The sequence below is a fragment of the Cottoperca gobio genome, chromosome 1 (genome assembly GCF_900634415.1).
Source record: "Cottoperca gobio chromosome 1, fCotGob3.1, whole genome shotgun sequence".
In the NCBI taxonomy this organism is placed as follows: domain Eukaryota; kingdom Metazoa; phylum Chordata; class Actinopteri; order Perciformes; family Bovichtidae; genus Cottoperca; species Cottoperca gobio.
In genome coordinates, this window is record NC_041355.1 from 1,382,732 (window position 1) to 1,399,996 (window position 17,265).

Consider the following 17,265-nt stretch of genomic DNA (forward strand, 5'->3'; position numbering starts at 1 on the left):
GAGACAGAGAGAGGGAGAGAAAGGGAGAGAGAGAGAGAAAGAGAGGGGGTGAAAGAGAGCGAGAGAGAGAGAGGGGGGGGGAGAGAGAGAGAGAGAGAGAGGGAGAGAAAGGGAGAGAGAGAGAAAGAGAGGGGGTGAAAGAGAGCGAGGAGAGAGAGAGGGGGGGGGGGAGAGAGAGAGAGATGATTCTTCATCCTGATTGGTTAGTGGAGTCTTCTAAAGTCTTTATGTGAATCATTGCTAACAGCTGATTCCTGTGTATTTTGTCTCTGTGGAGTTTCTGTAACTGTTTTATTCGTGGGTCCTGTTTTGTTTGGCTCGAGCATGTCACGATACACGTCCAGTACAAAGGTCGTAAAGAATGAATAAGAAGACATGAGCACACCTGGGGGGGTCTCAGTTCTTCCATTCATTTCTATTTTTCTGTATCTTCATCATCATGGATCTATAATGATGATTATATAACAATATAATGATGTATTATTCATACATGAGGGGGATTTATCACTCATTCACTTAAATAAAGATACCAGCATGCACGCTATTCTTGCCTTTACCATCGAAGCGTGGGGGGCGCAATATCAATCACTCACTTTAACTCAAAGATCAGCAGTTTGACACACTGTGTGTTATTTATGCCCATAAACTATAGAACATCATCCCCATGGAGTGACGTGCAGGTCAGGGATAAGCACTGCCATCTCTCGAAGTGAGCTCCCCCCCAAGAGCCGTGGTATAGTCCACCACGCTGTCTACAGGTGAACGAGCTCACCTTGTATCTGGGAACCTTCAGGGAGCATCTGTTAGGACAGTCCACCTCCAGCTTGGGACAGGAGCTCTCAACATGATCCTACAGAACAGAGTCACCACGAACACACCAGCATCACCAGGACGTTTTACTTTCACTTTCACTTCAGAATGTATTTCTGCTTTCATAGTAGAAACAAGCTGCACCAAGACATGACCGCGACATCATGTGTGTTAGGACTGTTTGTTACTCTCCGTCTGTTAACCCCACCTGGTGCCTGTCTGGACATGACCTTACCTGGATGAGGCTGAGTCTCTGCGGTTGCTGGCAGTGTGGGCAGGACTCCATGCGGTGAGGACAGGTGGAGGTCAGGTGTTCCTGCAAGTGTCTCCTCTTTAGCTCCGCCGTGCAGCCTGGATTGCAGCACCGCAGCTGCTCGTACTGACACGACCCCAGGTGCTTCTGCAGAGGATCAAATGATGGAAGATAAAACCTCTGTCCACTTTACAGTCTATGCTCTGTACATATTCACACATCATGATTCTTTAAACACGAGTTGTCAGACTGAACTGTTGTTTTTCACGTCTACCTGCAGGTGGCGTAATGTGACGACAGAGGTGCATGCTGGGGAGTTGGTGCAGTACACTTCTAAACTGGAGATTTCTCGTTTGCAGCAGTTGTCCTGGAAAACCTGCCGGGAGAAAACTCCGGATTAGTGTCTTGGTAAATTTGGCCACATGTTTCTAACAGCGTAATTATTACCATCCTGTTCTCCGACTCGTAACACACCAACTGCTCAGGAGTATTGGAAGAGGCTCTGGACAAATGGATGTAATGTTATTCCAAAATGTAAGTTGTCGCCATTAAAGGAAACTACATGAAAAGGTTGTGATGAGGTGAACTGTGTGAAAGTGCAGCTGCAGGTTTGGATCTGACCTCAGCTGGTGTGATCACAGCTCCGTCCACGGGACACACTGGGCTGGACGGAGAGGAACTCTCCCTGAAACATAAAGCAGACTGATGTTCGTACCAAGACGCCACAGACGGAGATGAATCCTTCAGAGCGGGACCATTGTGCCTCACGATGTTTGGCCTTTTGTTATTTGGGCTGTGTTAAGTGGTATACATTTTGCCATGTGTTTTTATTTTATTTTAGAAGCTCAACTGGTTTCAAAGTTTTACTTTTGACTATTTTCCCCCACATAGCATGTATGTATAGCATATAACACGGACATTTTTGTTCTCTAAGCCCCCCCTTGGGGTCCTGAGAATTACTGCAGCGAGGCCGCCAAATTATTGTTTATCAATGTTTTTTTTTTTAAAAGATCCCAAAATTTAAATATGTCTAAAAATACACATTACAGTAACATGAATCCAACATATTATAAGCAAAGAAAAATCAGCGTATTCGTTAAAAACACGTACGCAAGCTAACCTCCTGCATGCTAAATGTGCGGCATGTAGCGACAAACTAGTTAGCTACGGCTACGTGTTATTATTTGAATAGTTTAGTAATGTATGCATAAAAACGTATGTTTGTACGTGGCCGCCCTACACACTCCTGTAGGCCCAGTTCAGCTCGGGGGTCCTTGGCCTGAAGACCCCGGCTCTGAGGACATCAGAGCAACTTTTTTTTAAAGTGAGGCACAAGGGTTAAAATAAAAGGGGTAAAGGGTTAGACATGTAACATGATTAATACAGCATGTTTGTCTAATATGATAAGTGTTGTGTTGGCTCCTACTGCAGAGCTTGGAGGCAGAGGAAGCAGTAGATGTGTCCGCAGGAGTTCTGCTGAGGGTTGAGCACGACTCCTTTGCAGATGGGACAAACAAACTGCTCTTTCAGCGTCAACACAAACTTCAGGCAGTGCTGGATGGACGGCAGCGCCGACTCCCAGGAGCTCATCCTGGACTCCCCGGACCCCAGAATTGAGTCCTCGGACCCCCTGGCGGAGTCCTCAGACTGCAAACTGGACTCCTTGGATCCTCTCAGCTTTGGGTCTGCTGTCGCCATGAGTCTGCAGGAGGCCAGACTGAACAGATCACGTGATGTAAAAGCCTTGATGATACTTTTTTACATTAAATCATGTTTTGTTACTGAGCTTTAATGAAATAAGAGCAAATAATTCTGCATTAACAACCGGTAGTTAAGACTAAATGATGGCAGGATGTGCATATATGTGTAGAAGTCAGGATGTCCAAAAACTAAACAACAAAAAAGACTTTATATGCAAGTCACAAATTATGATTACACATCTAAATACAGCCTTTCTTGATAAGCTTAAGTAATAATAAAGCTACTCCATTTAAAGAAGAAGTCCTGAATTAAAAAGGACTTCAGCAAGTGAGTAAGTTGTGCCTCCTCGGCAGCATGGCTCCTGTCAGAGCCATCCCACGTGCTGATGGTACACACACCCGCGCGCGGTTAGATACTAATAACGTAATAATAACGAGCATCATCATCAATGCGACATAAATCAACATATTGAGTAAAACACATGATTGTTAGTTTGTGTCAGAAGGAGTTCAGACTGCAGAGGAATCTCCGCTTCTGCCGCTTTTCACTTTTTAAAAACCTTAAAACTAAACTTTTAAACTGACGTGAAAACAGTTTCACTAAAACAACCTGAAGTACGAGTCACACATTTTACACTTTGACCTGATTAGTAATAATAATAATAACTCCTGATGTTCCCGCTGAGCGCCGGAGCTGCTTTACTTTCACTTTCCATCAACAGACAATCAAAAGGTTTTAGAGGTTTACTGTATGTTCTTACCTCAGTCTGAGAATCTGTGCGAAGTCCCTGAAACAGCTGCAGACTGTCAGCTGATCGATATTACTGATCACTATCGATCACCTGAGAGATACAGCAGCGGCAGCGGAACAGGAAATTATAACTGCAGGAAGTGACTTAACGTCAACAACCTGCTGTTATTACTACTGAGTAAATACTCGAGCTACTCAAACATCTCTATAGAAATACTTAAGCATCAAAATATACTCAAAAGTACTCATAATAATACAACTCATGCAGAATATTATAATTATTTATGCGTTTATAAATTACATTTTAATTATTTTTAAATTAAATTAAACTGATAGATTATTTTTAAAAATATGTATGTGTGTATTTATTTATTTACTATATTTTATTATAGGTTAGGGTTATTATATCAATATTTTACTTATATATTTAAGTGGATCAATATTATGTTTATAATAAGTACATTTGTGAGTATCTGCACACTTTAAATTAACTTTTTTATTCCTGAATGGACGATGAAACGATTCTGCAGCTCACAAATGAGCATCTTTCAATAAAATAAATCTAAACAAAACACACAAAGACACACATTGTGCACAGCAGATCTGAAGAATATAAACGGTCAGATGATACAAATGTCGTTTTTAATGAGACGTCTCAGCAGCTTCAACTTAACAGCAACTATTTTACAAGTTCTACTGAAACTCAAAGGACTCTATGACTCCAGATACATTTAACCACGTGATGCATGTTTGTCCAAAAAGCATTAAGAGCACTTTCACAATGAGTTTTTTACATCAAGTCCAAACTGGTGGCACCAGAAAGAAGAAGAAGAAGAATAAATAATGAAAAGACAGACTGGACGAAGATGACATTTAGGTTTCAAAATGAAATTTCAACAAGTGGGAAAAACAACAGCTTCTCTGAGGAAGTTAAACTCAACGACAGAACAATCAGAAGACATTTCTACACTCAAGGACGTCTGGGTCAAACTTTACTGTCGTCACAGAGTTAGTTTACGAGTTACTGACAGATGATTGGATGGACAGCAGGTTACAAATTATTCCAATAGATACCAAACTGTACACGTAGATGTCTAATGCTAATGTTCACAGCACTGACTGTCAGAGAGGTCACTTACCACCAGTTACCATGGATATTAATAATAACAACAATAACAAATCATATAAACTGCGATCGTTTTTGTCTCAGTAGCACATTAAAGCATAATTCTGGTGTGTTTTATATATTCCTTCATGCACAGACTCAAACCAACAGTTAGTGTATCTACAGTAAGTCTTGTGTGTATCAAAGCCTGATTTATCTTCTTTCTCTGAGCCGCTGAGCTCCATTGTTTTACAAAAACTATTAAAAACACATCAGTTCCTTCATTATGAACACACTGTAGTTTATTTTGACTCAATCACACACACACACACACACACACACACACACACACACACACACACACACACACACACACACACACACACACACACACACACACACACACACACACACACACACACACACACACACTGTCCTGCTGCCACAAATACTCACTAGAGCACCAAATGTGGATGAATCCGCCACTGAAAATAGTCCCCAACAAAGGCACTATTTCCTCCTGTTTGTTTAATAAAAACTACAGCGACCAGATGTTTTCGGAAACTACTGAGACCTTTTCAAACATGAAACTATATATTTGTGTTTTCAAAGATTTACGTCTTCAGTAAGAACCAATGGGCTTGAGGCTTAGAGCCGCAGACAGGATGTCAGACAGTATTTCGAGGCGGACTAACACGTTGTTGGTTTGAGTCTAAACGTGAAACATACACCAGACTGATCCGTTTAAACATCACCCTCAAGTGTTTCCTTATTTGAATCTAGGCTTGAAGATCGTATACAGTGAAGATCATAAAGCCCTTTGGAAAATTAGTGATTTAGTTTCCCACTCGTGTCCCCGAAGCTGCAGAATTCATTACAGCCACAACATGAACAAACAACATCAGTAAGTTTCAAGAGAGGGTTGAGAAACACATAAGTCAGCAGAGACTCTGGAAGGTGGAGGATAAAGAATAAAACAAATCAATAACAATGTTGAGTTTCTTAATATAAGAAATGACACTGATTAAAGTTCCTAATTTAAAGTTATTTTAGACTTTAAGATTATTTTATCTGTAGAAAATACTGCAACATCCAGCTTTTAGTGTTTCCTAGGCTGCTGGTGAGAGCTGATGATCAATTTCTCACTTTGAAATGTTGTGTGCCATTTTTGTTTGTGGTTAATGCAGTTATGTCCAAGTGGAGGAATAATGATGGAGAACAAGAAGGGGCCCAGGATTGAATCCTGTGGGACGCCACATGTCTGGTGAATGAAAAGCCTCTTCTTTAATAATCTGCACACTTTGTGTGACAGATTTCTAAAGACTGTAAGACTTGTAGTCAAAGCTCTTTTACTAAACAAAGATTTAAAATCCATGTGTCCATCAACCAGCTGGTCTGCTGCGTGTCGGTCCTGTGGGACTCCGAAAATACTGTTCTCCAAATTATTAACATTTGGATTGCGTTTTGTGTAAATTTTTGGGGGGGTAACGGTTCTGAAACCGCAACAAAGACGTCCACGGCCCCATGTTGCCCCCCCACCCTCAGCCCACTTCCAACGCAAACTTTGCCTGTTGAGCTCTCGTTATTTTACCACGTGGAGCTCTCAGGATGACTGTCAGCAATGTGTAGACTGGTCCTCTTTATTTAGTTAAGTTAATTTATGAAGTTAATCTACTTCTGTCGGAGAATCGTTACACCCCTAATAAATGTGTCACCTTCACGTTCTCGTGTGGTAAGAGCAGAACACCTGATCAGAAGCCGTGAACATCGCTGTCATTGTTCTGAAGACTCAGATATTCCCACAGGACACGAACACAGCAGCTTCAGATTGAACATTTTCTTTAACAGAATCTCAGTCTGACGTTCGTCAGAGGAGGGAGGAAGACGAGGCCTCTGATTGGTGGACGGCCAGGCCGGGGGGCTGCTGGGCGGAGCTTGGACCTGACCCCCCTGGGTTGCTGCCGAGGGTCATTGGAGCGGGTGGGCGTGGGTTAAGGCGAGGAGGCAGAGGGTTGGAGGGGCGGATGAGAGGCGGGGGCTGCTGCAGGGTGGGGCGGGGCTGCAGGAAGCGGGCCTGTTGTTGGAGGGGCGGCGGCTGGCGGTGCAGGGAGGGTGTGGCAGGGAGAGAGGGCCGCAGGAGGGGAGGGGGCTGGTGGAGGGAGGAGGAGGAGGAGGTGGTGGACGTCACCGGAATCTGAGCCGAAGAGGAAGAGGAGGCAGCAGGAGACGCACCTGAGGAGGTCACCTGACCCTGTACAGAGGAGAGGGCGGGGGCCATAATTAACTCACTGCAAGTCTACATCATTCACATTCACATGTTCACTTTCTTAAACTGTCCCTTAAAGCAATGGTTCCCAACATGGAGGGGGTGGGACCTCCAAGGGGGGGTAAGTAAGTGAAATACAGACCAGGTTTTCCCAAACAACGTATTTGTATTAATGTTTTAAAAAGGAACAGAGAGAGAGATTGTTCCATGATTTACAAAGAGGCATCTTGCTTCTTGTAGTTAAGACCTTTGGAAACACCAAACATCGCAGGACGGCGTAACAAAGCAAGTAGACTAAATGTTGGCTGAAGTGAATTATTGTTTATATAAAACAAAGTGAAACCTGGAAAATGCTCAGCATGAATGTGAAGCAGGTGTTGTCGTCTATGCACAAAATGGAATATAAAACATATAACAGCTGAATACTCTCACCTCTTCGTCCTCTTCATCGGTGCTCTTCCCTGACGGAGTGGTGGAGCTGGTCTTCCCCTCCTCTCCAGAAGTGGCGCTGTCTCCGTTGGGAGCTTGCGTCCCCTGCTCGGCCTCCCACTCCTGCAGCACCTCGTCCAGGTTGAACCGCCGCCGGTAGTTGACAAAGAAGTTCTTCACCTGGCCCACCGTCTTGTTACCGATGACGTCAGCGATGGCCTGGAAGTCTTTCCCGTATTTCCTAACACCTGAAGAGCATAAACTTAAACTGAGACCAAACTAGGCGGACAAAAATAAGCTCTTGAAGGAGGTTTTATGTGGTGCAGATGTGTTCTGGGGAGATGTTTAGGACTGAGGGAAATATCTGACTCTTTGGCTGCTAAATGCTCCACTATGTTCACCAGATAATCTCTAACTGTGTCTGTCTGCTAAGCAGGAAGTGCACAGTGGCTTTATCACTAAACAGGAAATGCACCGAAAAACCAAAACTGCCAGCTAAAAGAGGCTGGAAATATCTGTAGAGCTGCAGAGGAACTACACAGTTCTTTATTCTTTATTAGGATCCCTGATCCTGTCCCTGTGTTAAATCTTCACACGACTGAAGATGAAGACGCTCAAACTGCTGTTTGACTGACTTTACAGTGAAAACAGTGTTGATAGAAGTCATCGGGGATGAAGCTCACCTTGAACAGCCAGGAGCTGCTCGTCTGTGGTCCAGCGGGCGTTCACCTTCTGGTTACACTGCAACAGCAATGACTGACAGTTAACTACTGTGTGTGTGTGTGTGTGTGTGTGTGTGTGTGTGTGTGTGTGTGTGTTGTTATATAAAAACATCAGTTTACATACTTTTATATATCATGTCGTATGCTCACTACGTCCCAACACATACATTTTGACTAAAATCTTACTATAAAACACGCAGTGCACAAGCGTGAGATTGTTAATGTGGTTAAAGTTAAAGTGTTTTATAAAGTCAGGATTTTGCGAAAATGCATGTGTTTGAGTCGTAACGCTTCAAACGCTGCCCCCAATCAATTAGATTCATCAAGACTTTTCTCCATTTTATTTACTTTTTTATTTTTTATTTATTTATTTTACGGCTATTACTTATTAGCTATTATTTAATTAATTAAACAAGCTTCTGCTTACTTCATAAATAAATACATCTACCAGCACATGTGCGATTAACTGTTGACAAAATGGTGAGAAGTTGTTTTAAAAGTAATAAACTGATAGTTGTCTTTTGGGCGTAGTCACTCTTTAAGACATGTTTTATGTTTGGTGTGGTGGTGTAAGAGGTATGTATTGTATATGTTTGCATCAGTGATGTACCTCAGCCAGTTTGAATTCTTCAATCCCAACATCCAACATGTGTTTCAGGCCGCTGTTCATCTGTTTGGCGTTCTGCACCTGCAGAAGGAGACAGAAAATCTCAGATGAGCTTCAACAAAAGTCTTTTCTCTGCTTTAAATGTAGCTGTAATGTCCTTTAAATGTGGCTGTAATGTCCTTTAAATGTGGCTGTAATCTCCTTTAAATGTAGCTGTAATCTCCTTTAAATGTGGCTGTAATCTCCTTTAAATGTAGCTGTAATGTCCTTTAAATGTAACTGTAATCTCCTTTAAATGTGGCTGTAATCTCCTTTAAATGTGGCTGTAATGTCCTTTAAATGAAGATGTAATCTCCTTTAAATGTAGCTGTAATCTCCTTTAAATGTGGCTGTAATGTCCTTTAAATGTGGCTGTAATGTCCTTTAAATGAAGATGTAATGTCCTTTAAATGTAGCTGTAATGTCCTTTAAATGTGGCTGTAATGTCCTTTAAATGTAGCTGTAATGTCCTTTAAATGTAGCTGTAATGTCCTTTAAATGTAGCTGTAATGTCCTTTAAATGTGGCTGTAATCTCCTTTAAATGTGGCTGTAATCTCCTTTAAATGTAGCTGTAATCTCCTTTAAATGTGGCTATAATGTCCTTTAAATGTAGCTGTAATGTCCTTTAAATGTAGCTGTAATCTCCTTTAAATGTAGCTGTAATCTCCTTTAAATGTAGCTGTAATAATGTCCTTTAAATGTAGCTGTAATGTCCTTTAAATGTAGCTGTAATGTCCTTTAAATGTAGCTGTAATCTCCTTTAAATGTGGCTGTAATCTCCTTTAAATGTGGCTGTAATCTCCTTTAAATGTGGCTGTAATCTCCTTTAAATGTAACTGTAATCTCCTTTAAATGTGGCTGTAATCTCCTTTAAATGTGGCTGTAATCTCCTTTAAATGTGGCTGTAATCTCCTTTAAATGTGGCTGTAATCTCCTTTAAATGTGGCTGTAATCTCCTTTAAATGTGGCTGTAATCTCCTTTAAATGTAGCTGTAATCTCCTTTAAATGTGGCTGTAATCTCCTTTAAATGTAGCTGTAATCTCCTTTAAATGTGGCTGTAATCTCCTTTAAATGTGGCTGTAATCTCCTTTAAATGTGGCTGTAATCTCCTTTAAATGTGGCTGTAATCTCCTTTAAATGTGGCTGTAATGTCCTTTAATCTCTGAATGACCACCCTTCAGGAGCAGACCTGCTTCACACAGTGTACTGATACCAGCAGGTATCACCAGCCGGGGGCGGTACAGCCCGGGCAGCATAGTAACCGGGACAGGCACTGCACAGGACGACTCAGGGACACACCTGGGGTCTTTCACCTGAGCTCAAACAGATCTAGCTAACCAGTCCACTGCCTACGTTTCATCTAATGAATGAGCAGCAGACTTGTTTCCTGTGATGACCTCTGAATGTCTGGTGAGTGACTACCGTCTGTCAATGATGTCACAAAACAACTGTCTTTACACTGATGTGCTAACAGCAACATGCTAATGTTAGCAAGCTAACGCTAAGTCCATTTGTCTGGCACTCATGTGTGTTTGTTTACAGTGTAATTATTCCAATGTCTTCTCATTAGATGTGCCAGAGCTTTTGACTGTTTCACACCATCTTCATCAGCACCATGTGAATGTTCACATTTCCATTTTTTCAATCTCAATATGGGACTAAAACTAAACATGTAGGCTACAAACTGTATCTGATGATCAAGAGTGTGTGATACAATAGAAAGCTCCAGAACAGCTACTAAATGGACCTTGTGGTAAGTCTGGTATGAAGACAGTTCAGTCACTAGTTGTGTTGAAATGATAGGACACGGTGAAGGTTGATCCAGAGCACCATCTGATATAGTATATTACTTATTTGTGTTGTTCTTTTCCTACATCACACATCTTAAGAGTGCGTACTGACTACAGTTAGTCTTTAATGAAATCAGTAAAACAGCTTCAATATGTTTCACAGCTGCTCGTCTCCGTATCAGGACATCACAGCCTGCATTACGGCTTTCCTTTGACGGTGTCCTCTTGTAGTACGTCACCCCTGATCCAGCTTTAAGTTTTGGACTACACTTCCCATGATTTGGAAGGTTTGGGGGATGTAAACAGGAAGTATAATGCAGCCGTGGATTCAGTGACTTAGCTATTGGCTCCAACTTAAGCCATATTTGTTTTGTCTATTTGTTTACATTTATTCAAATTGTCTCCATTAAAAGTATGCTGAATTAGCTGTTAGCCGTCCCTTTGCAGTGTAACTAAGGAAGTACTTAACTAGCGCTGTGTTACTCTGATGCAAGAAGCTTCTGCAGCCTCTTTCTTTCTGAGGTGGACGTCAGAGATAAAACATGTCAGTCACATTGAGCTGGTAAAGAGGAGCAGGAGTCCTGTAGATCCTCCTACCTGTCTCTTGAGGGTCACCAGCTCCATGTCCAGCTGACGGAGGAGGGTGTTGGCGGCGGAGGCGTTGCAGGACACGGCCACCACGTCCTCCTGGGTCAGGTACATGCCTTTGGGGGGGCGGCAGCGAGAGCGCTGGTGGTGTCTGTGCTGCAGGGTCTGGTGCTCCCGCCGACCCAAAGCCACCTTTGAGCCCGGCGCCACCGGCTCCACCTGGTTCTGCTGGGAGGAAACACAGGGCCGCTTACTGCCGGATTTAAACTGAAACTGACAAAATGTTGTGAAAGATTATCAGAAAAGAAAGAAATAATATCTCTCACGACATTTTCCACAAGTCTTTTGTGCACATATAATGAAATGGGTTCGACTAAAGCATAAAACCTTATAATCTATAATATTACACTTTTATTACGCTATATGTTCTAATCTTTAAATACTTGTCAGTTACAGGGCAGATTTGAAAATGATGCGTTTGTAGTTTCAGCAGCTCGGGTGCGTCCACGTACCTCTTTCTTGGTTTCCTTGTTGGGGTCGTAGTCGCTGTCGTTGGCTTCAACGGGAGCGGCCTCCTCCATCTCCTCATCACTACGGCAACAACAAGAAAACACAGTTTAAATATCAACAACAAATTAAAGCTACAACAAAGATGTGTCCCGAACAGACACATGATGTCACACCAAAGAAGAAGAACGGAAAAAACGAGATATGACAAATAATAAGTTGTAACGTCTTTAACACAAGAGATGCACCGAACAGTTTGAAGCTTCATTCGTAACGTTGACATTCAAATTCTAAATCAACGTTCGAATGCTGCACGGACTTTAAACAAATGAAATGTGTATTTCTCTTCTTTCTGTCGGACGCTGCAGTGACATGCAGATCAAGCTGTAATCAGGAATTGAGTTGTTACAATAAGAAAAGGTCGTTATGTGTCGACGCTCGCTTCGTGCTCCAAACAGTGCAGATTAAAGAAAGTTGATTTAATAAAAAGAGACTCATTTATTTAATCCGATGAAGGTTCGAGGATCTTCAAAGCTTCGTTCAAAAACGGTTTTGTGTGCTGAACGGCGATGGTGGCAGATTTGTAGTTTGAATAAAATGATGTGGCTGTAAACGGCTGTTAGAGTTAGAAGAAGACTAAACCGGGGCAGAGTCCTGTCACGCATCATAATCACCATCGTCCTCCATCATGTGCCTGTTCCACCGCCGCCCCCTGGTGGCGCATGCTGTACACTACAATACATCACACCAATACAGCATCAAAGTAGAGCGTCAGGATTTGTAAATACCCTGGTATACGCGCATACCATCATCCCTAAGCCTACTACACAGCTGTCCAACGCTGGTGCACGAGTCGCAGGTGGCGTCTAATTGTTATGACCCTCACAGCTGATCAGCGCGCCGTACCTGTCGTCCTGGTTGCTCCTGTTGGCCAGTTTACGAGCCTGTCGGTCCATCAGACTCGTTCTGGAGCGAGTCTTCTTCCAGGAGTAGTAGTACTTCACCAGACTGGAGATGGATTTATCCTGGTAACTGAAGGAAACGTGAGAATATTTACTACTCGTCAAATCTTAATGTGGACAGTAACCACAAGGTACAGCCGTCGGATAATGTAGTGGAGTAGAAGTATAAAGAAGCAAAGAACGGTAGTAAATGTACTGAGTTACATTGTCCCCTGTTTGTATGACTATAGTGCAGTAATAATACTTTACATCACGTGTTTACCATCTGCTGGATGCGGTGGAAGCTCTTGCCGTGGAAGCTGAAGGCTTGTTCAAACAGCACCTTGTCCTCCACCGTCCACTCGTCTGGAAACGGGGTGAAGTTCGGCAGGTCGGCCAGAGACTTCTCTATGTTGTGTTTGTGCCAGAAGAGCATGCCGAGTGCCTACACACACACACACACACACACACACAGATATCGTTATTGAGATATGGAATGACCTATATCGTGATAGAATATTTTGGCCATATCGCCCCCGCTGCAACTGTTTCAGATAGAAGTGTGTGTACGCTGGTCTGACGTCTGCGTTCGGGGAAACATTCTTCGTTTATAAATATTGTTCATACATCGGTTTTTAATATTTAAACACTCTCGAGGACATTTTGGTAAAGTCTTGTGGCGAGAAAAACAACATTTTACTGGATGGAGTGCTGAAATGGGGAGACAGGACAGCGTACCCACCTGCTCCACGTTGTATCCATGTTTCTCTTTGGCTAAAGCGATGTATTCATCCACTGTGGAGGAAACACACACCGTAAGATGAGTCTGATCTGAGGACCTGATAGAGGACCGCAGCTGTGTGTAGAAGACACAAAGTTGACTTACATTTGGAGTCGACGATGCTGTGATACGGAGACCAAACTAGCATCCCTCCGCTGTCTTTATCTGTGTACTTAGTGGAACCTGGATAAACATAAAGAACATCACTTAACTTAAAGATAAACTTAAATAAAGGGCCACTCCACAACGTTACACATAAAGTTCAGTTTACTCGTCACCACTCGGCTGGTGAAACCTGCTGTATAATATCTGCTGTGGCTCTGGAGGGCGCTGTCCAAAGCTTTAAAAACTAACCCGTTGCATTATGGGAAATGTAGTATGCATGGTTTGTGGAGTTTGACCCGTCAAGAGACTAATGTCTGGATATCTCTGCTGCACAGATTTGGACCGATTTTTATAGAAGTGAAATATTTTATCATTAACCCTTTTAATGCTTCACTTTTAAATTAAAATGTGGTTCTCAAATAATTGTACTGCCAGTTTTAGCGGGACGTTTTGGGTACTTTAAAAAAAAAAAAGGTTCAATTTTAATTGGTATTTTTTGCTTTTGTTTTATTTCCTACACATTCTTCTGTGATTTTAAAACAACTCAAAGTAAAGAGTGACGCACAACATGTTAAGTTTTTATTTATAGGTTTAATTGAAAATAAATTGTACAGTTAAAAAATACTGATGCATGTGCATTTAACAAGTATAATATTTAAAACCTAAATTTAAGAGCAGTTTATTTTGACACATGTAAAATGTCCCAAACACTACACACTATAATATTTTCTCTGTGCAAACTTTTACATAAACATCTAAAACAAATTAATTACAAAGAAATGTATGAGAGATTACTTTTAAAAATGGGAGTCAGTATTGAATTTTAAATATTGGACTACATTTACTTGTTTAAAAGTAGTTATTATTAATGTATTATTAATGTATTATTATTATTGTATTTTTCCTCTCACTCTGCCACAGAGTATTATAAATGATTTAATATATGTGGAGGGAAAATAAAGAAGACCGATGTAAACAAACCATGAAGCTTTATTAATTAGATATTCATGAATGTCACAAGTTGTCGGTGAGAAGTTGAGGTAGCCTCGTGTTTCTCTCATCAGTGAATTAAAGTTTATTAACTCTAAGTTAATAAACGAACAGCTGATTTGAAGTGTTTACTAACAGTCTCGCTTTGAACGCACCAGCACATCCACATGAAGCTGTGTGTGTAGTTACAGTTTGTGTACATGTACCGAGGCTACCACCGTCCGTCACTCATGTAGAAACCAGTAAAAAACTCACCGGGCTCCAACTCGGGAATATTAGCCTGATAATCGGCTCCAACCCGCATTCCCACATCTGAAAATAAAAAAAATCAGCATTAAAAACAGGAGAATTGATTAAAATGTTTTTAAAAAGCGCACATATTACGGAGCGACAAGAGGCTGTTCGAGGCTATACTCGCCGTGTTCGTCGTCGCTGCCGCTCTCGTCAGAAAAATGTCCGTTAGAAGCGTTGGACGGACTCTTGGTGCCGTTTGATCGACCTTTCCCTAAATACTCCGAGCCTTTATCCATCATGCCCGGCATCTCACCGCTCAAAGTCACCGTTGTTAGCCGCTGTGTCTGGGTATAAAATGTCAGCAGGACCTGGAGGTGTTTCTGCTGCTGTTCGCTCAATCTCCGCAGCTCTGTCCGTGTCGCTGTCGTGCTCTTCTCTTCGCTCACACTGCCTTAAATAAAGTCATTTCAGGCTATAAGACCCAACTGGTAGCAACAGAAGAGTCTCCACTTGATTTAAATAGTTTTAATATGTAAGATTATTCATTTCCGGTCGATCTTTAACCCGCTTAAAGCGGTGGCTGAGTGGGGTCTAACCACCGCAGCGGAAGGCTTTTTACGCACCGTTGGGCAGCAGTGCGACTCCAGCTGCTGCGGCCTCTGTGACAGCAGATCCTTCCGCCGACACAAACTAATAAACTCAAATAAAAATAAATTCAAAATCTAATTAAAACGGAGATTTACCTGCAAGAAAACTTGCATTAAAATAAGTGAAAGTGAAACCGAGTCTGAAATATCTGGAAATTATAAATATTACACATAAATTAAACTATAAACACCTTCATTTCATATGAATACATGCCTCAGGTCATTCACATTAAATATGCTGAAATTATTACATCACGTGAACTAAAACTGAATAAACATTTATGATAATTAAGAGTGTTATTTTTGTTTTGTTTCCTTGTTTATCAGTCGGTGTTCCTGCACTGACGCTTAATGACCAGCAGGGGGAGACACCGCTCAACACTCTGCAGAACAACAGTCAACACTAAACTCCTGCAGAGAGGACGCATCCTTAACACCGTCAGGGGACACATGTTAAACTCTCCATCAGTCTTTCTGATAAAGTAATTCATTTAAATTCCCTTCATATCAATTAAAAAAGAAAACAGCCAGTTTTACTTGTATATTTCGTATATACAATAAAGGTATTACATTTTGTTTTAATAGCACAATACATAAATATGGGTCATAGGGTATATTTTAAAATATTTCACAGGATTTGCACTATTAGTAGACAGTGTTAAAAGACCTGTTCACCTAAAAGAACAAGAAACAACTGAACTTCTTCTGGTATGCAGGTAGTTTTAGTTGTATTCATTATTCCTGCTCAAGTTGGAAAATTACATTTGAAAAACTCATTTATACAAATGTATGTATAAGCAAACAATCAATATAGAAATAGAGTCCATAAAGTTGTTTTGTTTACCTTTTAGTAGAAAATACTTCCTCTGTCGACAGTAATGTCTGTGGATTATTATTTATGGAAAGACATGTTGCTGTTGTTTTTTAAAATGTGTTCTTGTGATTCCTCAAACCCCACAAATTAGATTTGATTAAACTCTGCTGCAGATATTTCAAACCCTCATAAACCTGCAGATAAAAGGGGCCCCAAGAAAATCTGTGAGCTGTGGGACCCTCTGTTTCTCACTTTTACTTTATACCGATGCATTTAAAGGTCCTGTCAGACACACAACAAACTACACATGGCAGATTATATTTTGCCCATAAATTTGCCTCCAATTTAAAAAGTTAAAACACTGTAAGCCGGTACGACTCAAATACCATCATCTTTAAATACTCCATTACAAGTAAAAGTCCTGGATTCAAATTGTTACTTAAGTAAAAGTATGGAAGTATATTCAGCTCAATGTACTTTAAAGTATCAAAAGTTTCAAATTAGTATCGAGAAGCGTGTACATTTCAGTGTTTTTGGTACCGACTATTACATTTCTGGTATTGTAACGTCACTAATCCAATACTATCCGTTAGACTTAACTATCATCACTGATGTTTACTCGGATTTAAACTTTTGTGCGAAGTTGCACTTTAAATTTCACATGCAGTGTGTGTGAAAAAGTGTAAATAAAAAGAACAGAGTTTCAGAATCGAGTGACGCTGTGGGCTATGTACTGTATTTCTGACGTTTCCTTATAAGACTGCACTAACAGTGTACAAAGCAAGAAATAATTTACTTCCTGGCAATATCCCCAAAATGTTCTTGGGCAGAGAGTGGGATTATAATTCAAGAGGAACATTTAAATTCTGTTCTCACCCAAAGTATGTGCATAACCATCTGTGGGGGGGTTTTGTGAAATGCACAGTAGGAGAAAGAAATCAAAGTAAAAAATAGATTATTAGACTGTTTAAAAAGATGTAAACAATGTTTAGAATCTAGGTACAGAAATTTCTAAAGATACATAAAGCTTAAACAGAGGGGGGCAAAACAAACCACTTAGGAGGCTTAAGACCCATCGTGCCTTTAAAAAGCATTTGTTTACAATATTAAATATACATGTGTGATTAAGTCGTCATATTTAACACTGGGTAAGATTACACTAATAATAGTATGAGGCAGTGTAC

At 41.1% G+C, this 17,265-nt stretch overlaps 2 protein-coding genes and 1 long non-coding RNA gene across 6 annotated transcripts in view; 1 reads left to right on the forward strand and 2 right to left on the reverse strand.

The window, feature by feature from the left end:
• Positions 1 to 3,640, reverse strand: part of LOC115027296 (TNF receptor-associated factor 5-like) — a 6,669-nt gene extending 3,029 nt beyond the window's left edge. The window contains exons 1-6 of one of the 4 annotated variants that reach the window (XM_029460570.1): positions 3,525 to 3,640; positions 2,490 to 2,780; positions 1,685 to 1,748; positions 1,338 to 1,439; positions 1,046 to 1,210; positions 773 to 850 (exon numbers count right to left, since the gene is read on the reverse strand). In XM_029460570.1, the coding sequence (XP_029316430.1) occupies positions 773 to 850; positions 1,046 to 1,210; positions 1,338 to 1,439; positions 1,685 to 1,748; positions 2,490 to 2,761 (681 nt within the window). In that variant the 5' untranslated portion in view covers positions 2,762 to 2,780; positions 3,525 to 3,640. The other 3 variants (XM_029460654.1, XM_029460741.1, XM_029460821.1) reach the window with 3 other exon arrangements.
• A 1,394-nt stretch (positions 3,641 to 5,034) lies between these two features.
• Positions 5,035 to 15,032, reverse strand: rcor3 (REST corepressor 3). The gene is made up of 12 exons (XM_029429124.1): positions 14,805 to 15,032; positions 14,642 to 14,698; positions 13,397 to 13,474; positions 13,253 to 13,305; positions 12,794 to 12,955; positions 12,476 to 12,594; positions 11,575 to 11,653; positions 11,072 to 11,290; positions 8,647 to 8,724; positions 7,998 to 8,055; positions 7,318 to 7,562; positions 5,035 to 6,870 (listed from the first exon to the last, which is right to left on the reverse strand). Exons 1-12 carry the CDS (start codon positions 14,926 to 14,928, stop codon positions 6,487 to 6,489), a joined length of 1,656 nt encoding a protein of 551 aa, XP_029284984.1. The 5' UTR covers positions 14,929 to 15,032; the 3' UTR covers positions 5,035 to 6,486.
• Positions 10,033 to 12,024, forward strand: LOC115006726 (uncharacterized). The gene is made up of 3 exons (XR_003832113.1): positions 10,033 to 10,094; positions 10,638 to 11,170; positions 11,547 to 12,024. It is a non-coding gene; the product is annotated as an uncharacterized LOC115006726 (long non-coding RNA).
• Positions 15,033 to 17,265: the final 2,233 nt, after the last annotated feature.